Consider the following 21,137-nt stretch of genomic DNA (forward strand, 5'->3'; position numbering starts at 1 on the left):
TCCAGTTCTCCTTCTTTAATGCATATTTAACTTTATTCTCTGAAATACCTCAGCTAAAACTAAGGTACTTACATGGAATATATTATTACAAGTGAGCTATATGAAATGATTTTAAACTAAAATACAACTTCAAGTCACGGGTGATGTTACGTTACACGTTCCCAAAACAATCCTTGGGCCTTACAGCTAGTACAGCCATGTGGTTAAAAATACATTTCTTTGTAATTAAGTAGCTGGTGATGCTGGACTGTGCACAGGGCATTTCCATTAAACTCCCTATGAGGTGAAAACAGCTCAAGAACACGAGTTCAGCACAGAAAGTTAATTTCAATCATATTCATCTTGGATAAAATAGACCCAGCACACAAAAAAACGTCTCCCCAGCTTAATACACAGCCTCCTTTATTAGAGCAGAAAAATGGTATCTAACTGTTTAGGGCTGATTTGCATCTCTGCAAAGGCTGGGCTGCTGCTGCGGCGGTCTCAGGGCCTCCCGGGAAACAGGCCTCGACTAAAAAACGGTGAAATTACCACAGAAGAGCAGTGGCGGGGCACCAAGCTCGGAAGAGCCTAGGCTCAGGAGGAGGCGCTGGCTCGGGCAGGCCTCAGAAATTCTGGGGGTTTTGATCAAATTCGAGAGCTCGGTGGCTGCCTACGCAATTTTTTGTGAGGAATTTTATAAGGAGGGGGCGAGCCTCCCGCCCCGGGCAGGGCCCGCCGGCCTTACCCCACGCAGGGGCGCGGCTCCCGCGGCCCGGAACGGGTTCCCGGGGCTCGCCAAGGGCGCCCGAGTGCGTGGCGGCCCCGCGGGAGAGGCGGGGCGCGGCGAGGGGCGCGGCCTCCCACGCGTGAGCGGCGCGGGGCGGGCTGTGGCGGGAGGCCGCGCCGGGGAGATGCCAGCGCCCCGCGCCCGGATCGCCCCCCTCCCCACGGGCGGGCAAGGTCAGCGGGCGGCCCGGCAGCCGGGGGCCCGGCCTGCCACTGCCGCCGCCACTCGGCCCGCCCGGCCGCCCCCCCCCCCCCCCCCTCCCGCCGAGGCCCCGAGGAAGCGGGCCAGCCGCGCGTTACCTGGAGCCGGCGGGCCTGCCGGGCGCTGCTGCCGTTTGAATGAGGCTGGGCCGGTGCCCCGGCTGCCGGGGCGCGGCAGGGGGCGGGCCGGGGGAAGGGCCGGGGCGGGCGCGAGCGGCGGCGGCGATAGGCTGCGGCCATGCGTGGCCCCGCGATGCTGCTGCTGGCGCTGGGCGCCGCGCTGCTGCTGGCGGGCGGCGGGCGGTGCCTGGCCCGTCGCCTCCTCCTCCTCCTCCTGCCGCGGCGGGCTCGCCGCGCCCTGCCCGTGAGTACCGCGGCGAGGGGCCGGGGGGCTTCGGCCCCCTCTGGGGCTCGCCAGGGGCAGGTCGCCGGGGGCTCCCCCGGGGCTCAAAATGGCGCCACGCCATCAGGCCCGCCTCTGGCGCCGGCGGCCGTTTCACGGGGCCGGGGCTGAGGCGTCGCGCCTGTGGCTCTTGTAGGCAGCTGGAACGGCGCTGCCGGAGCTGGCGGCTGCGCTAGTGGAGGCTTAGCGCGGACCGTGCGAGGGGAGATGAAATGGCGAGCTGTGACGAGCCTCGGGCAGGCGGCCGGCCCCTCGCCCGGGGCCCGCGCTCCCTCGCCGGGTCCGTGAAGCCGTGGGTGCGTGGACTTTGTTCCAGTACTCTTTAAGTGTGGAGGTTAAGCGCAAGGGATTAAAAACGGCCATGCGAAGGGAACAGAATTGAATAAGCAGTCACTCTTACACGTTTTTAAAAATAACACAAAATGTCTGGGGCTCTTTCACTGGATTGAGGTTTAACCTAGCTCTTGCTTATGCTCCAGACAAGTTTTCTGCAGGCGCGGGAAAGAACCTGCAAGTGAACGTGGTTTGCTCTAGGGCCTCCAGCTCGGTCCTGCCCCTCTGAAACGGCCAGATAGCAGCTTTGGCCCGTTTGCAGCCTCCCGCTTTGTTCTTCTTCCATCCACTCTGCTCCTCTGATGTTCCCCATCTCTGTCCCACCTGAGAAAATACCTTCCCTTTAGTGAATATTTTCAGTTCCCTTGCCCGACATTGAAAATCTCAACTGCCCAACTGAAAAAAAGGAACAAGCAGAGTTTACTGTGTAACTGCTCTCATCTTCAAATTAATCTGTTTGATGACAAGCAGATAGTTGGTCAACAGGAGGCTTAAAAGGGAAGATGATCCAGAAAACAAGTGACACAGTAGAAGATAAATGCTAGGCAAGCATGGCGCGTTCCCACATTGTTCAGAGAGACAGGCTGAGAAAGTAGCTTTGCTTTCCTTAGCCTCTATTGCAATAGATGCATATAATTTTGATAGATCACCTGCATGAGTAAAATAAACTCTACTACTTAACAAAGCAATCGTATCCCAGTAGGAAAAGCTAGCAAAGTGTGTGTACCTGAGCTGGCTGCAGGTTAAAAGCCTTGCTGGCGCTTTTTGAACTGTGTGGAATGTGTGCTGCAGTGCTGTGAACAACACAGAATACAGACAGTATTACCCTGCCCACAGCAGCACTTCCAGTACAAGAAGTTACCCTGCACTCTAGCAGGTCACAGGTGCCCTGGCAGCACTGTACCCAAGTGTGTCTCCTGTGTGTATTTCCTGAGAGCGCTGTGTGACCGTTAGTGAGTGAGGCACCTGAAGTTCCTCAAAACACTGATTAAGGTCACGGTGATGCCTGCTTGAGAGGTGATAGCTGGTCCTCTCTGCCTGTCTCAGCACTGTGTCAAACGAAGCTGCAGACTGACCTTATCAAACTCCAGGAACAAGGCCCATTAGGCCTTATCTTGGGTCTTTCAAAAGATAAGGATGATCGGGCTTTTCCGTGTTTTGAGCTTTTTGGGTGAAGATCTTTTTGGCTGGGAACAGGGTTGCTCCCTTCTCTCATCCCTGGGAGCTCTTTGTCGACCAGACATGGCACAAAGCCAGGGGCAGCTACAGGTGTGAGACCTAGTACATCCCTTGGGTTTTTGAACAGTCATTAGTGCTGTTGGGGCCTTGGTCCATTATAAGTCATGCTACTGTAGTCATATGTTTTATTACCAGCAATTAGGGTAATAGAAAATAATTAACAAATAATCACCAGAACCTTCTTATTCTGAAGTTGTTCCTCACTTTTCACCCCATTATAGACAGCTGAGGGGAGTTTTAAACCTCCTCCTTTTTGTCTATGTTTTGTTGGTTTGATTTGTTTGGTTTTGTTGAGGTTTTTTTGACCAAAGCAAGCAAACCAGCTGCTGAGAGCTAAAACTAGATGCATACAGCAACACTGCCCAGCCATTTGCTTTTACTTCTTGCAGCTGAGCTCTGTCCTTATCAGACTGGCTGCTGAAGGAGCTAATGATGGTTGAGGATTGGGTATCTTTTCTGTTTGCCCATCATGGCTTCTGGAAGTGATTGCAGCTCCTTATCTCCTGCAGAGTTCCCACTCTTTTGGAAAGTCCTTTGTCTTCAGGATTCAGAGGTAAAGGGTCTAAGGAGGTGAGGCAGAAGAAAAAAGTCAAACCCTTTCTTTTCCATGGGCGTGCTGAATTATTGTGGGAGGTAACCTTGGAAAATTCTGGTTCATACTTGATCCTCATCTTTCTTGCAGTGGTCACTATAAACTAAGACTGAGCACCGTATATTTGATTCTCACTTGTCTTTTGTCCTTTAGCTGTAGCTACCTTCAGAGCTTTAGGAGGGCTAGCCCTCCTAAAGAGCTGGGTGCTCTTTGTCTGAGTGTAGGAATCGATGTTACTGTGGGTGTTTGTATGATAAATGCAGGATAGACTTTTGATTAGTTCTCGTTTCAACTTCAAATCATTACTCCCCTTTGAAAGCAGTAACTTCAACGTGAGTTACAGGACAGGGTATAGCTTATCTGCATATGGCTCTGTTTAGGCTCGTCCTGAGTTTGTGCAGTAATACTCTGATTGCTATTACCCTGTAATTATTCCTTATTGCCACTTCACTACCATGCATGTCAGCAAAACAAGAACTCGGAGAACACTAGTGATTGCCCCATTTCTGTGTGAAAAAGTGGCTGGACAAGCCGGTGCAATTCATACATAAGTAGTATAAAACACAACTGTTCATATTTCAGCTGCTGTTAATACAGTAATAGGGACTATTAGTTGCAGATACCTCCACAGAGATGGAAGTTACCTCCCTTCCTTACTGCATTCTTGAGATCTTTATTACTGTATCATGTTATTGCTTCATGAATATGGTTTCAGTCTGGAGCAGTGTGCAGCACCACAGTTGAGTGCTGCTAGTTGAGTTGAGCGTTAGGAGCGCATTGCTTCAGAGCTGTGGTGAGGAGAGCAAGGAGAGAGATGTTTCAAGCAAAGAAGGTGAATAGGCAGTGTTTAGCTACAGGCTTCTCTTTGGGACTTGGGATTCTGTTTTCAGATCTATCACAAGCCTGTTGTGTCATACCAGATGGAGTATCAAATCTTCTTTCTCAATTTATCCATCAGTCAAAAGATAATAATAATGTAGGAGAGAACTGTGGGATTTGATAAGTTGTTCCTGTTAAGACTGCAGTGTTTCAGAAACTGGAAACCCTAACCTGTAGTCACATTCCTGAATGCTAAAATATGGCATGGAAAGTACCGCATAGAGTGGGAGTAGGTGGGGAATAGAGTCACTGCAGTTAAAAGAGCTGCTGTACAGTTCAAGCAGGTGACATGCTATCATTTGGCTCTTTTCTGTGCTGCTCTTTCCTATAATGCCTATGAGCTGGTAGATCACTAACTTCTTTCAAAATGTTTCTGTTCTGCTTTGGCCACTGATACCTGAAAGAAAGAGTTACTGTTCTAGATCGGGTGTCAAGGCAACACAAGTTGTTACAGACCAGCAACTGAATAAATTCAGGGTTTCACAGTAGTTGGGAGCTGGTTGTGTTTATACACAGGAGTATTGTCACCTCATTTACACTAGTTGACCCAGCAGAAGCTCCACTGAAATTGCTGGCTTTAGACTGTGGTCAGGTTAGTGTGCAGACAGGTATGTGGCCACTGTGACTTGCAGCTGGAGTTGTACCTCCTAAACACTGGCTGGCCTTGGCTGCAGGGCTGCAAGCTGCTCCTGTGCTGTGTCGCTGGGTGCTGGTGGTGCCTGCAGCACTGCGATATCTGGTGATGCCGTATTACTTTTTCCCCACACAGGCTGAAGGAAAGGCGGTGCTAATAACAGGCTGTGACAAAGGTTTTGGACATGCCTTGGCAAAACAGCTTCATGCAAAAGGATTTACTGTTTTTGCTGGATGCTTGCTTGTGGTGAGTAGTAATATTGATCAGGATTCTTCTCTGATGGGAGAAAAATGCATCTCAAGTGACAGCATCTTCATCTGCAGCCTCTGTTTACCCTAGCCCAAGACCTGAGGGAAGTGCAGTGGGCATGGATCGTTACATCTTCCATTGCTTCATCTGCCTGTTGCATCTTGTCATTCCTGTAATTCTGAGCTCTCCAGGGCTGGGACTGTCTGTCAACTGCATGTTTGTATGGTAGCTTGAGCAGCAGGGCACTGTTCACTGCTGGAAGCCTCTCAGCAATACCACAACACGCTCAATAAATCTGATAGTCCAAGATTGCCATGGCATTATGGCGTTCTGGCTTCCCTGGCATCTCTGTTGCTGTCTTTCATTCTGTCACTTTCCTTTGGGGATACTCTCCTCAAACTCATCTCCAAGCCTCCTCTCCTGCCTTGTTCACATTCTGTTTCCAAAGCATCTTCTAAACTGTGCTTCTGCAGCTTCTGTAGAAGCTATTCAGTTTCTGGATGGCTGAATAAACAAATTTACCATACCTTTCTGATATCTCTTTCACTTGTGTTTGGCAGATGGCATCACTTGTTTTAAGAGATCAGTTTAGGCACACTGAATCAGAAGGGGCTGCAGACCCATCATTCCAGTCCCTGCTCTTGCAGGTAACTGTGTTATGTAATCCTCTATGAACTGGGCCAGCTGTAGTCACGTTCCTGACGGCGTTTTACTCTTACTATGCTTTTTTGCTGTTTTGATAGTCAAAGCTCACGTAATTTCCAACCTGATTTGTTCAAAAGCAGTTCATACCCACTTGTTTCTTTGTTTGAAGACAGCCATTTCTGCACAGGTGCTTAGGGAGTTATGACCACCAATTCTTGAGTAGTGTGGAGGACAAGAACAAACAAAAAAAGGTGGCCTTCATTGCCTGTGTGATCTCAGCGGAGGTTACGTTCTTCCACCACACCAGAAGGGAAAGTTATTATCAGCTGACATATTACGTAAGTTGAGAGCAAGAGAGTCCTGTTGGAAAATTGCCACTATTTGGAAATTTCCATGTGGAGGCTCTGTAAATCCTTTAGTAATCATGTCATACGCTGCTTTGGGATGCCTGTCTCTGGTGATAGCAAGTCAGGCGCTCACTTTGCAGAGCAGCAAGTGTAGGGAACAGAAAGGAGAGGGGAGATAGGGTGGTCTGAGAGGGCTGTTCAGAAGGCAGCACACTAGTGCAGAGCAGAGAGGGCCAGGCTCCACTTGAAGCCACATAAAGAAACTAAATGCTTCCAAAGTGAGCCCTGCTTTATTAATGAAAAAAAAAATTACTTCTTTATCACATTGATTATAAAATTACTTCTTGATTATTACTTGTCCCAGAATGGTCGGGCAGCTCTCAGCATCCCTTCTGATCTGGGTTGGCAACTTCTTACTTGGAGCCAAAATTTTTGTGGTTCCGTACTTGTATTCTGTGTGGAAGTGGAAAATGCATCAGCAGTCATAGTTGATCTGCAGGTGGCTTTCAAGAGATTAACTGAGCACTTGACCCTGAAGGGGCAGAGGGTGGGAGAACGTGATTTTTCTTGTTCTGTGTGTTCATAAGTTTCCAGGAGACCTGGACTTGAAGGCCCACGATTTCACTCATCGTCCCCATCCCCCCTGGGTTGTTAGTGCTGTCTTCCCTGCTGTTAGGTGCATCTGAAAGATATGGTCTGGTGGTAACACAGTTGTCTGGCTAGCTGTTGCAAAAATATTACAGCCGAATGCTTTCTATGATTCTTGGGAGAGCCAGCATTGTCATAGAACAGCCTTGTGTTTTAGATGGTTGAGGGAGATAATAATAGCCTAGGAATTTAAATTTTGATGAGCAGGAGCTTACTGAAAACCTAATGGCAGAATGTGCATGGAATGAAAATGTTTATAAATCGAGAGCTGAGTGCTCCAAGAAAAGGAAAGCATATAGTGACTACAGAAAAGGATGATGGATCCAAAAGAAGCAGGAAACATCAGTGAAGGCAGGGAGCTGTTAGGTCAGATCACTTGTGAAGGTCAAGGTATGAGCATATGAGTGGTTATTGCTGGTAAGTCAAGGGGTGCACGTGGCGTGGCTAAGGATGCAGCTACCCTGTGGTAACTGGCAGTGTGCATGTAACTGCTCATGGCAAATGCAAGGAAACTTACCCTGTCATGAGAGAAGTGTGAGCTGCTGTAGGTTCACTGCAGGGTCAGATCAGGTACAGGGGCAGTTGTAGAGCAGATGCCAGGCTATTAGTTCACACATTCCATCGTCACGTACTTGCCTGCTTTTATATGGAGAATTAAGGATCCGTGATGTACTAACCACCACAGAAAGCTCTTGCATTACATACAAGATGGTACACTCTCAGGTGCCTCAGGAGCTTTTTAATGATCAGACAGTCAAAAATAAAGTTATAGGAGGAATAAGAGGAATACTGCAAACAAACTGGGATAGAACTGGAGAGGATCAAGTGCAAAAGGGATTTCATTTTGCGAGGACAAGTAAATCCACAGAGAAAGTTTCTGTTAATATATCAGGATTAAGATGGGAAACCACACAGAAATTGATTACAAAGTAACCTGAAAAGTAGAAAATACAGAAAAAGTTGAAATCCTCATCTTGTTTTCTTTGATCTTACTGGAAAATAAGGATAAATTGTTTTCAGATGCCTACTGCCAGCAGTTTTCATGAAGACTGCAGGCAAGAAAAGGAAAAGAACAGGGAATGTTTATGTAAGCGTTCAATTTCACCATGTGTGACAAAACCTACTGAAGAGCATTTAAAGGATAAGCCATTGTGATTTTTGCCCCATGGGTGATATTTTCAGGAGTACCTGGAGGCCAGGGGATTTCCAGAAGGCTGAAAGAGACCATATATTGTACTTCTCTTCCCAAAGGTGACAGACCTCTGGAATTGCCAACCAGGCAGCTCGCCTTCAGTGTGCTAGATGAAGCTGCAACACGCTGATCTGTCAATTTTACAAATGTCTAGATCGTAGTGTGATACACACTGTCTGGTTAAGTTTACGAAGCACAGACTGTTCCCTATCAATCTAATCTCATTCTGGCTGAGCAGCAGAGTGGTTAAAGGGGAAGGAATAAATGTATCCTGAATAAGGGTTTTGAAACAGTCCTTCATGGTAGTCTCTTGAGCAAACTTACACTCTAAGCCTGTCATTACTGTTCAGTCCCAGGGAAATTTTCTTGGCAGTGAGCTCTGGAATAGAGAGTTCACCTGGAAAGAAATGCGCATGGTGCCAAGTAGGAAAGATTGCAGGCCCTTCCGGGAATAGGGTTCAAAATGATCCTAATAGATCGGACGGAGTCTGAAATCAGTTAGGTGGGATCCAGTAATGACAAGTACGAGGTGTTCTGCCCAGGACAAGCAGGAAGGGAGCGGGTGGATAAGCAGCAGCAGGGCGGGGGCAAACTGGCGCAGAAGGAGCAAGCCAGCCGGATCCACGGGTGTTCAGCATTGTGTTCATGGCTTCCTGATTCCCAGTGACATGTCACTGTGGGTGCCCAAGAGCCTGCCAGGACCTAATCCTGAATCCTGCAAGCTTCCCAGGGAAAAAGCTATGGCTTGGTCCGCTACAGGAGGGCTCTCTTGCTAACAGGCCCCTGTGTGATCTGCCTGTCCTTAGCACCAGCTGCATTGGGATCCTCCGAATCAGAGCAGGGGAGAGGAGTGAGCGAGGGGAAGGGGAGAGAGCCGAGAGCTGGAGCAAGGCTCTAATGCTCTTTTGCTGGGTGGAGAGGGCTTGTGCGGCCGTCGGGCTCGCCACCCAGGAGCAGCCTCTGCTAGGCAAGGGTGGGGTGGGCAGGCAGAGCCGTGCAGGGCTGCGAGGGCAGGATAACCAGGGGAAATGAGATAGCTGGGAAGAAATGGCAAAGTCCCACTGACAGCCTCTCTGGAGAGTACTTGGGCAGCAAGCTGAGCTGGAGCAGAGCAGCTTTCAGCTCTGATGGAACTGGGAAGGGGAAGCTGGGAGCTTTTCTGAGAGGACAAAAGTCAGACAAAAAAAAGTGACAGCAAAGGGAGGGGGAAAGGGGTTTTGCAGGAGCAGTTGGGCCATGGCTGCCAGGACCCCGCTCAACTTGTGCTGCTGCGTGGCTCCTGCTGGTGAGACTCGAGGCCACAAGGGCCATCCCAGGGAGGCCAGCCTGGCTGCTCCTGCAGGAACTGCTCCGGATATTCTTCCAGGCAGCAAATCTAGCTTTAAAAAACAAGGAGGAAGTACCATGTGGGTATTTGGGCGGGGAATGTGCTTACAGCCCCTGAAGACCACAGAACATAAGATGATGTTCGCTTTTTTCCGTAAAAATGCATGGCTGCTTCATTTGTGAAGAGATTTTCTGGGCATGAGTTAAGCAATTTGTTTTACAGTTAAATAGTGGCTGAGGTGGTGTCTGCAACTATGAAAAGTGATTCCAATTGATAAGGCGTATTGAAGTCAGTCTTCCAAAATCAATATGTTTTGTCAACAGTGAATAAATTGTAGCTGGGAATGTAACTTTGCAGATTGAGTTGCATTGGTGACAGGGGAAAATTCGTTTCAATATGAATAATAAAAAACATTTATACTGGGTTTTTAAGTTGCTGGCCTATTTGTTTCTCAAAAAACAGTGGAAATGTGTCTTCTTTAGTTTATAAGGATTATGAAAGAATAAAAAACCTGTAGGGAAAGGTGTTTCAGCTCTCTGAAATGACAACTGATGCTTGAGTACAGATATAGTTATGGTTTTGTTTCTATATAGTTACAGTAAATCTCTTTCCAAGCTGAATTGGCTCCACTTCATTCACTGTTAAGTAGCTGAAAGGTGCTTTGTGTATTAACTCAGTGAGATGCAAGAGCATCTTCCAGAAATAGAGAGGCATCGCACAACCCTCACCCATTTCAAAGGGAATATAATATTTTGGTGACTCTTTATTAACTACTTGTAATGCCACTTTCAGAGATTCTTTTCATAGCTGGAGAAGAGGGCTAGACACAGCATGTCACTGTGTTTGATGTATATTAGAAAAGCTTCAAGTCTTTATTTGTTGGTTTTGTGATCCCTGGAAATAAGTCATCTGTGAAATGATATGCAACTATTGGCCCAGCAACTCGTTCCTACTATTGTTGTAATGCCAGTGTAACTATATATTGATTTTTAAGAGGGCTACCCTGTTTTGCTCAAGGCTGTTAAGGACATTTCAGCTCTTTTCCTTCATTAGACATCATCGATCGCTGGACTGAAGGTGGAGATGAGATGATGTATGCTATATTCATTAAAGAACCTGAGATATGTATAGAAAAACTAAGCGGTTACACATTTTTTACATCAGCCTGGCTGCAGAGGCAGCTGAGCAGGTGACTGTGGGAGGGTTGTTCGCCTTGTTTGCCCCTGTGCTGTGGGAGTTGGTATTGAGTGCCAAAGGAAGAGTGGCAGCCAGGCGTGGTGACTCACCAATTCATAACTTCTTCCTCCCTAAGGAGGCAGAGCCTGTGATTCACAGAGTAGTTTGGTGAATTAAATCTCGATCCTACTGTGGAACTGCGTGGTTAATCTGTGCTTTTTTTGCTTTTCTTCGTTATATATCACCTGAGCAAGGCTGTAAGGCTTAGGCAGCAATGCTGTCTTGTAGTGACCAGGTAAAATTTGGAATTTGAACCATGTTTATGTTTGACTAAAGAAAACAAACCCACAATAATAACAGAATCTCTAATGATTGCAGCAGAGGAAAAGAGCAGACAGAAAGGGAAAGGACAGAAAGGAAAGCAGAACCATCACATTCTTATTACTTCTAGTGTGGAAAAAAAAGACTTGTTCTTGCTTCCTCAGCCAGAATCTCCTCCTTTCATGCCTCATGTCTGTAATCTTGTCATTCTGTGGCAGATCTCTACTGTGCATGTATTCCTGAGCATCCTGTTCTGCTGTGTAGTAAGAGCAAAATATTATTATATAGGTTCAGCTGTAAATGTTTCCTGCTGCATCCTGTAGCATCAGACTATTTGCTGTTAGGCATGCCAAAGGTGTCCCTGCTGTCTTGTTTTCAAAGTGGTCTGACAATACAATTTCATTAGAAGCCAGGCAGCGTTTGGGGATGACATGAGTACAGTGCCTAATTAGCCTTTTTCTTTTAAGCCTAGAAAATCTGACTGATTTCCATGGAAGTGTTGGCTATGTTGCCTGCAGGCCATGGAGACCAAGGCAGTGGAGAGTCACCCATGGTTATGCCAGGCTGGCACAGTATTTCACAACGTTACGGGTGTCAAACCCTTCATGCGAGGAGCTGACAGGAGGAGCTTTGTGGCCCTTTAGAGCAGTGGGTCACTGATGCAGATGTAGGAGCTGTGCTGGAGGGAATAGGAAGATGACTGTGGGTTGCATGCTGGTTCGTGTGGCTTATGTGCTTATTTGTGTACCAGGTTTACACCTCTGCGTGCAATTTCAATAGCTTCGCTTTCCTTTTCTGCTGAACAGAACAAGAATGGAGATGGAGCCAGGGAGCTGAAGGACGTGAAGTCAGATCGCATGCAAGTGCTACAGATGGATGTGTGCAGTGACCAGGAGGTGGCACAGGCTGTGGATTTTGTGAAGAGGACCCTGAAGGAGCCAGAGGAAGGTATGCAGGGATCTTTGTGCTTCCAGCACACAGTGGCCAGGTCATTCCCTCTGTACCGCCCGCCAGAAGAGGCTTAATAAGCCCAGAGGCCAGTGACAGTGTGTGGCTGGCAGTCAGGCAGTGCTGTACCCAGGTCGGTGAGGAGAATTGTCCTGCTGTTGATGTTCTGGTCATGTGGAAAGAGACTGGGGGATTAGGCTCTAACTCTACATCCCTTAAAAAGTGCTGGGTGGTAGCAAGCCCACAAAAGCCTGGGTCTTTCTCCTGGAGTGTCTGTGAAGAGCATAGGATGGCCAGAGCCTGATCCCCTCCTGGTGCTCCTGCTGCAGCCTGGCTCACAGAGACCCTTCTGTAGTGACCCTGCAAGTGAAGGGTGACGGACCCTGGCTGCTTAGTGCTGTCCCCTCTGCTGTGCTGGTACAACCTGTTCGTGTAACTGAGTGCTGAGCTGGGGCACAAAACTGACCTGCCCCAAAACCTGGGTTATTCTTCAGCCAGGTCAATCCGTGCTTTCAGATTGCCGTGCAGCATTGCAGAGGTGGTGTGAGGCAGGGTCCAGGGTGGACTCAGCACCTTATCTACATGCCACCTTAAGCACAAGACCAACTCATGGACCTAAGAGCGGGTGAAAGAAGATAGGAGTCCCTTCTGCATGCTACTTTCCTTCTTGGAAGTGGTTCAGCAGTGGAATGTGAGCTTACAGTTGGAGCCTGGTGTGACGTCACCTAACCTCTTCCCATGTGGTGAGGTTGTGAGGCTTCTTGCCCTGCATAGGTTTCCCTGCAGCCTCTGTGCAAGCAGCTGGAGAGCAGCTGTAGACCCAGGCTGAGGGTGGACTGAAGTTTCACATCTGTGGCTCCAAGTCTTAAGGGGCATGTGGCTGGAAGGTAGTTGCTCCTCTTGAAGCTTGGGTGAGACTGCCATGGGTCTGTCTTTATTCATAGCAAGTATAAAGCTAGTAAATAACAATAGCTCTAATCCTCATGCAAATTATGTGAGCACACCCTTCCTCCTAAAACAAGCATATGAAATGTAACCGAATTACGTACAATCTCTGATCCCACACATGTTCTCTTTGCATGATTTTTCTTCCTACACAGTCACCCAGCCCTCGTCACGCATTTCACAACTTCTCAAGCTTTTCCTGAAGAGACCAGCAACAGCAGTGGTGGCACAAAGCCATTTCCCACTGAGTGAAAGCTTGTAAGGGAGCTGCTCTGTTTCTTCTATAAATGCAGCAGTGTTTGCAAAACCGTGTGTGTAGCAGGGACAGAGAAGTCTTGTATCCTTGATTAGCAAGTTGGACTGGTTACTCCGGCTCTTGAGAGATTTATCCTGTAGTTGTTTGCTCCAGCACAGTGTGCAAAGCAGCAAAGGCTTCTTTTCAGGCTCATCAGTGTGACTGAGGTTTGGGGGTTGTGAATAAATAGTGCTCAATAAATAAGTGCTGGGACTACTGAGACTGAAGTGCTTTGCACAGAGGTGCTTGTTGCACACTGAGCGTGGCCCCAGAGGAGCTAGGGCACAACAGTTCTTGCGCTGTACATTTATACCTCTTCTCCCTGTGCTGTGTGCTTAAGGCTAAACTCGTTTTGATAGGAGTGCTGCTGTTTGTTTTCAATCTTATGCAGTTCCCACTGTATTGTTGACACTAAAGAAATAATAGTGATAAGGCTCTGCTCAGTAAACACACTGCTATCCAGCAAACAGCCTCGTGACGGGGTACCTATCAGCATTTTGTTCTGTACGTAATGTGACCTGATCGGTGAGCAATGAAATTCCAAGAATGAACTATTGTAAATAATGTCTTCATGAATGACCCTGAATCTAACCTCATAACCCAAGAAGTGGGAAATCGTTGTAGGGAAATTTAGAATCAGGAATACTCTGCAGAGGTCAGTTTGGGACTGGCAGTTTAAGTCTTTTGTGGTCTTTGATAAATCCCTGTCAAATTTGCTCTGCATAGCTTCTTGTAACTGGTGAAATTACACCATCAGATGTCCTGTTTTTATGGTCCTCCTGCTAGTGATTAGAGCCTGCTTTGCAGCAGCACAGAGGACCCCATTCAGGCTGAGATGCTATGCTGGCTGCCAGATGAGCGTGAATTTCAGAGTTATCTTGACCCATTAAAGCTGGCAGCTTCAGTAAATGCAGCAGCAACTGGCAGGGGATCTTGGGCAGAGCAGGAGCAGAACTACCTGACTGCAGCATTTAGATACTTGAGTTAATGAAAACAGAAGTAAGGATATGTGAGCAAGATGTTTTCTTGGCTTTTGCTGCAGGCCACGACATAGCTGTTATCCCAAACAGCCCCTGGGGCTGTTGCGGCTTGGTGGGGATGGGAAAAGGTTGTTCTGGAGGTGGATAGAGATGCAGGCAGTGAACTGGAGTAATACTCACTGCTGTGTGTCAGAGTGGTGTGCAGGGCAAAAGAGGTGCTGGGATCACCATGTGAGAGATGGAAGATGTGGGAATGGTGGCAGCGTAATAGGCAAATCCATTCTGGGACGGACCATGAGGGGATGGTTAATGCACTGTTATCACTCGGTAGGACATGACCTTCTCTGGTCTGTTACATACAGCTGCTCAGCAGCCTTCAGGGAAAATGAACTTAGCTGGGAATGGGGCAGGGTTTCTAGGGTTGGTGTGAGAGTAGAGAGCCAGTCTATCAAGGGCATGTTGGTGTTTGTAAATGCACCAGGAGGATAAATTCCATCAGTATTTATTGGGCAATGGTAGAATATTGCTGTTTGCTTAGAGGGCTGTGTTTGGTACAATGCATGGTTACTATCTGACTATGAATAAACATAGGCTGGAAGTTATTAAAAGACTTTCATACATCAGGGCAGGGAAGCTATGGAACAGAGGCAGGGAAAACAGCCCCAAAAAAATTGAGAGAGAGCTTGATAAGTTTTATCAACAGGGTGGCATGACGTGGGCACTTTTGATAGCAATGTCAGAGCTCCCTGGATGTGAAGACTCCGTCTTAGCCCCATGTGTGTTCTTGGTGGTAAGAGGAAGGTCAGGGAGTAGAAAGGGGGCCCCAATTCCAGCTAAGTACTTACACAGTGAAAAATAACCATGGTGTATGGCAGAACATCTAATGGGGAGCAACTCTTGTTATCTTGTTCCAGCTCTTCTGTTTGCTCCTCCTGCCGTTTATGGCTGCATAGTCCTGTGCTTCAACAAATTCACAAAGTATGGGCTCAGTCCTACAAATGTTTGTCACAGGGACTTCTGCAGTAATTGCTTCGAAACGTCAAGTCCTCGGTGACCTGCTAAGTCCTGGACATGTAAGGGGGGGCTCAGTGCAGAAACTCTTGGTAAGTGCAGTCAAATTGACTTTTGACAGGACTGCATGCACAAAAGACATTCGTTTTTGAATTCTAGTAGTTCTAAGGGTTGGTTGTAAGTTTGCCATCTTCTGCTGTAGTTAGGGTTGAGGGAAACCAAATAACTGAACTAAAATACAGCAGCTGTTAGGCAGGCCATGAACCTGCAGATCAATACCATGGGCTCTCCAAAACAGTGAGTCAGAGATGTGCAGGGGATTTAGAAATAGAAGAATTTGGTTTCCTTCCTTTCTTTTTTTTTTTTTTTTTTTTTCAAATTGAGGGAGGGTCCAGCCGCCTTCAAATTGCAAAAGCCGTGATAATGTCACTGGGTGAATACAAACCTGGAACCCACAGGAGGCATAAAAGAGGGTCAGCCACATCCAGCCGTACAAAGCCTTGGGACAGCATTTGACCTTAGCGGAGACATTCAAGGACGCAATGCTTGTGTGACCCCATCGCTCTCCCTGGCGCTCCAAACAAGCCCCACTGGCTTTGCTTCTGGTGTACCAAGAGTATATTTCATATCCTTACTGTTTTTTTCTCCACAACTGTTTTTCTACAGAAGTGCCCAGTTCTTTGTCAAGGGGCTGGATTACTTTGAACAACAAGGAAAGCTGCTTCTCTGTGACACTCTCCCTTGTCCACTCTTTGACCGTGTGTCTGTTGGCAGGTCTGTGGGGCCTGGTGAACAACGCTGGTGTCTCAACCTTCGGAGAGGTGGAATTTGCAAGTTTGGACAACTACAAGGAGGTGGCAGAGATCAACCTGTGGGGAACCGTGAGGGTGACGAAAGCTTTCCTGCCCCTCATTCGCAGAGCTAAAGGTACATGCTGGGCAGTGTGGCAAGACTCAGAGAGCTTTTGCAGCACAGCAAAGAGATGTAGCTAAAAATCATGACTCAGGCTGTGCTTTGAGTAACGCCTGTGCGGTCCAAGGAGGGTGTTTCAGGTATGCAGGCAAACCAGACAGCAGGGTTCAACACGCTGTGTAAGCGTTTGGTAGTACAGGCCACTCTTGGGTGCAGGTGCTATATAAACGTCCTGGGGTATCAGACATCTCTGTGCAGTGCTGGCACATATGACACAGGACTCCAGGCCCCCTTCAGAAAAAGTGACTGGAGGCCAGACAAGATAATCCTGGCCTCTAGAGTCCACCAAGTGCTTGTGTTTGGATAACTGAATCTTCTACCTTCATGTTATTTAATTCACAGATGATTGCAGAGCGGTAGTGGTGGAATAAATGGTAGTCAATAATAGCCATTTTAAATATCCTACAAGACAACAGTATTATCAAAAGTCTTTGGTTTATATTAAAAAGTAAAATAAAATATGTATAAGCAGAACTCTGAAGAGCTGCTTTATTTAGCCTGTGTAGGAGAATGCTGGCACAGCTGTGTGTTCTGTGGAGACAGAAAGGGGTTTTATTGAGAAGGCTGCTCAGATGCCATTTGCAGAAAGCAAGTACCCACTAAACAAGCCCCATCTCACTACAAAAGGTAGTTTACCCATTAGGTCAGCAAGTGGTCTCAGTCCCTTCAAGCTGCACTTAGGTCTAGAATAAGAAAGCAGAGCCACCCACTTGTTTCTCAGCTGAAATTTCAAGCTGTAGAAGGGTGTCATGCTCCATGGCTGTGAAAACCCTCTCTGTAAAAATAGCTGGTGAGATTTCAAGGGCCTGTTTGTAAGCGCATCTGAAACCGTAATTGCACACATCCTATCTTGGGGAAGGACAGAGCCACCCACAGAGGAGCGACCACTGCTGTCGCTGCACCTGGGCGGTACACGATCTAACACAAGCTGCCAGAGCTCTGCAACCGAGCTGGCGTGGGCTGCTGGTGGGAGTTGGGTCAATTGCTCTTCACTGCCCTGTAGACAGCAGCACGTCAACTCTCCTCTCCATTTGTCCCAGGCATGTAGCACTCTAGGCACTCCCGGCTGGCCAGCTAGGTGAGCAAGCTGTGCTGCTCATGGTACAGGTTCAGAGAGAGAAACCTCTGCTGGTTCTCTGCCATCCAGCTCAGGTCTAGAAGCGTGTAGCTGTGTTAGGCAGAGTGGCTGCAGATGAGCTGTCGTGCTTACAGAAGGAACCAGAATGCTTGTATGGCATCATGCCGTGTTGTGTGCTTTCCCTCTGGTAACACTGCTAGCTGAGAGGTTAAACACTTCTCTAGCAAGACACAGGAGTGGGGAACACTGATGTGAGAGCACACAGCTAGTAGCCTCAGAAGATCTGGGTGCTTCCCTACTTGGAAATTAGGAGGGGAATGTCTTTTATGCTTTGTAAATCCTTTTTAATACAGAGGCAGGCATGTGTACCGTCCACGGAGGAGGTCGGAGCAGAGGCTAGCCTTGCTTGAGTCAGGAGAGAAAGGCTTCTTGACAGGGGATTTGGATGCCTCTTCAAGATTCAGATGTTACAAATCAGCATCTTCCAATGAAGCACCTTTTTACTGGGATGTTCTGGCTACTTCTTCCATCGTCTCTCCGTGCTCTTTTCTCTCTAGGCCGCGTGGTGAATATCACAAGCATGTTGGGACGGATGGTGAGTCCCTCTCGCTCCTGCTATTGCGTTTCCAAGTTTGGGGTGGCAGCATTCTCCGACTGCCTCCGGCAGGAGATGTACCGCTGGGGTGTCAGAGTCATCCTCATTGAGCCCAGTAACTTCGTGGCAGCAACAGGCATCCTGACGGCAGGCGGCATCGACAGACAGGCTGAGGCGCTGTGGAGCGGAGCCAGCGACACTGTGCGGGAGGACTACGGGAGGGAGTATTTCACTCGCCATGTGGCCCTGATGAAGTCCTTCGTTAACAGTGGCCTGAAGGACATGTCTCTGGTCTTGAATGACATCACCGAGGCACTCACTTCCCCGTGCCCAAACAACCGTTACAATCCCATGGAGACCTACTGGTGGGTGAGGCTGCAAGTCATGACTCACCTGCCCACTGCCATTGCCGACTGGCTTTACATCCCTGGAGCCACCCTGTAGATGGCCGTCCTTCAGGCATCCTTCCAGTGCTTGTACATACTCTCAGGTCAGAGCTCACTTAGGGCTGTTCTGCACCCGTTGCTGATGCATCTCCCCTGTAGGTGTGTGTGCTTTCACTTTGGGTTATGGCTTCAAGTCTTGCGTTGTGGGATGCTGGGAGCAGCATGGCTTTTCTGTTTTTTTCCCTAATTCTTGCTCTTTGTGTTCCCTGCTGTCCTGACCAAAGTTGAAAGGTGTTTTCTGTTTAACCGTGGAAGAGGCAGAGGAAGTTTAACTTAATGGGTCAAATATGTGGCTAGTGTAATCAGGTCAGCAGAGTTCCCCCAGTGATAAATTTGGCTCATTAATAGGCTCTTGCTTTTCCTTAGAAGGACAGGCTGCTAATAGCAGAGCAAAGCTGTTGCTATGAGATGTCTCCAAGGGCGAAACTAAAATGGGAAACAAAAGCAGAGTTTTCCATGTGGTTGCAAATGGGTCAGTCACAGCCTTCCGTTGTTTTCATGATGCTGCTAGGAAGCTCTGCAGTGCTGTGCCTGTCTGTTCTTTCCAGGAAAACAGCAACACTGCCTCTACACAGCCTCGTTACCTAGCTCTGGGGGGTCAGATCCCTGCAAAACAGGGTACTTCCCTCCCAGCACTATGGCCAGGAGATGCCAGAGCCAGCGACTGCGGACAGGCTGGGCAGGGAAAAGCCCTTCTAATGATGAGTGAGGTCAGAGCCATCCCTCAGTGAGTCCCTGTGGATACTGGGACTTGCAGCCTCTCTCCACCCCACTGCTGATGAGCTTGTGGGACAGGGTTGAACCTGATGTAGCAAACAATTTTGACTCCTCTGACTGCTGCCTTTGGTACCAGTGCCTGCACTACTTAACTGTGGTACAGACACTGTCCAGCTGTCCCCCTGCTTCCCTCATGTCACTGCCCTATGCTAGGGTCCCTCTTGCTGGTGAGGTAGCTGCTCTTGCTGTCCCAAATGATTTTTGATTTCATCCAGTCTGCACTTGAACAGTGATGGGGCACTGCAGCCAGTGTGGACTGACTATGAGCTCTGGAAGGGTACTTTGAGTGACACATTTAATTTTTAATTTTTTTTTTAATATTGCACAATTAAATTTCCGTGTCACACATGATTGTCTCCTCAGAGAACCTCCTCGTAACTCGTATGAGCTACTTTTGCAGAGTATCCCCAAGGGTCTCTCCTGTTGGCCATATACAGGGATTTCAGTAATTTTTGAAGTGCTGGGGCTGCCTGGCTTCATGCCCCGTTCCCTCTGTCCCAGTGGTGACCCCTAGCAGAGCAGCCAGCAGCTGCTGCTGGCCGCACTGGGGCCACACCCTCTTACTCTAGGGACCAGCTTTCCCTTCCACTGCTGAACTTCATTCTGTTTTGTCCTATGTGAGATTAAGTGGCTGTGAAAAGAGCTTATCGTTTGCTCTTTCCTCATCTGTCTCTGCTAGCTCTGATTTGGAAACTGTGCCGTGAACTTTTTATGTGCCGCTGGCTGTGAATGCTTGGAGTCTGCATGCAGCCAGGAATGCTGTGATGCCTGAGGAGGAAAGCAGGCTTCCCTTGGAGATGCTGTGGAGGTAGCTTGTATTACAAGTAACAAGTGCTGGCCATGTAGTTCTTTTCTATTCCAGATCATCAGCATGTGGAGATTGCCTGGGATCCAGGGCCCAGAATGATCCCACTGAACTGCAGCTTAAGCAGTGTTATAATCAGTTCTGCCCCCTGCACTGTGAAATGTAAGTAATGTTAAGGAGCGCTGATTTGCACAGAGAGAAAAATAAACTGTGAGATTTGTAAAGCACATGTCTGTGTCTCCAGTCCTCACTTCTACATTGGTTTTCCCACCTCCTCTGAATCTGAGGTCAAGATTTAATTGGGCTCAGTAATTAAGGAGGTGGCAGTGGTTCAGCAGGTAGTGGGACTGTGGAGGCTCAGTGAGAACTGGCTGGAGCAGAACGGGCAGCGTGACCCATTCCATCAGCAGAAGGCAGCTAGAGACACCTCTGCAAATGCACAGAGTGTGTTTGTATTTTATGTGGCTTCCCTCAAGTGACAGCACTGAGAGTGGTGCTGTGCCTTATTTGTTGCCTCAGCACTCCGCCTGTAACTAATCCAAATGCTACAGCTGCCTGATAATAAGGATTAACGCTTCTCACAGACAGGAGACAAGAAGGGTCCAAGGCCATGCAAGGACCTTGTGGCCGGGTCAGGGTTAGGATTTCACAGCATGTAAGCCTCAGTCCCTTCCTCTGCCCCCTGAGAAGTGCTCTGGTGAGCTGTCAGTGCCTGATCCAGTTTCTGCCTGGGTGGATGTTTGGGGTCGAGAGGAGCAGAGCACTGGTGCGGGAGAGCAAGTATCAAGTGTTTCTGTAAGGTGATGATGATCCTGTGAACTCTGAGCCAGTGGAGCAAAGCCAAGATGACCACGCAGGTCCCTTCCCACCATGAGCTTCTAGCAACCATTCAGTGTCCAGTGAAAACTTTGTTCTGAAATCTGTTCCCTGAGGCAGCCAGACCCTTGTTTTGCACCATAGTGTTACACTAATGCAGGCATTGAGGGCAGATTTTTGTCTTGGTGGTGAGTAACAGAGGGAAGAAATCTCAGTTCTGTTTGACTGTGACCTTCAAAGCAGCGGGTGGAGGACACCGAAGCACGTTTAGAGAAAGCCCTGGAAGTCCATGCTCATTGCTGCTGTGGTATCCTAGGAGGAGTTAGGCTGCCAAAGGTACCTGTGGCTTTTTTTTTCAAGGGCCAGCTGCTGAGGCCATGGGAGTGTCCTACCTTTTTCTGCAAAATGCTTTGGAAGACAACGATGATCCAGCACCTTGGTGCACCCTCTAGCCTTCGGAAAGTGTTTCTGTTTTCCCTTTCAGATCAGCACGGTTCTCTGCGATGACACTGCAA

General features: G+C 48.3%; 1 protein-coding gene across 1 annotated transcript; it reads left to right on the forward strand.

Moving 5' to 3' along the window:
- Nucleotides 1-1,207: 1,207 nt before the first annotated feature.
- On the forward strand, nucleotides 1,208-18,222 carry LOC104354760 (D-beta-hydroxybutyrate dehydrogenase, mitochondrial). Its single transcript, XM_086468204.1, has 5 exons — nucleotides 1,208-1,333; nucleotides 5,185-5,295; nucleotides 11,761-11,902; nucleotides 15,908-16,060; nucleotides 17,741-18,222. Exons 1-5 carry the CDS (start codon nucleotides 1,208-1,210, stop codon nucleotides 18,220-18,222), a joined length of 1,014 nt encoding a protein of 337 aa, XP_086324330.1.
- The last annotated feature ends 2,915 nt before the right edge of the window (nucleotides 18,223-21,137 follow it).

The sequence above is a fragment of the Leptosomus discolor genome, chromosome 7 (genome assembly GCF_034619465.1).
Source record: "Leptosomus discolor isolate bLepDis1 chromosome 7, bLepDis1.hap2, whole genome shotgun sequence".
In the NCBI taxonomy this organism is placed as follows: domain Eukaryota; kingdom Metazoa; phylum Chordata; class Aves; order Leptosomiformes; family Leptosomidae; genus Leptosomus; species Leptosomus discolor.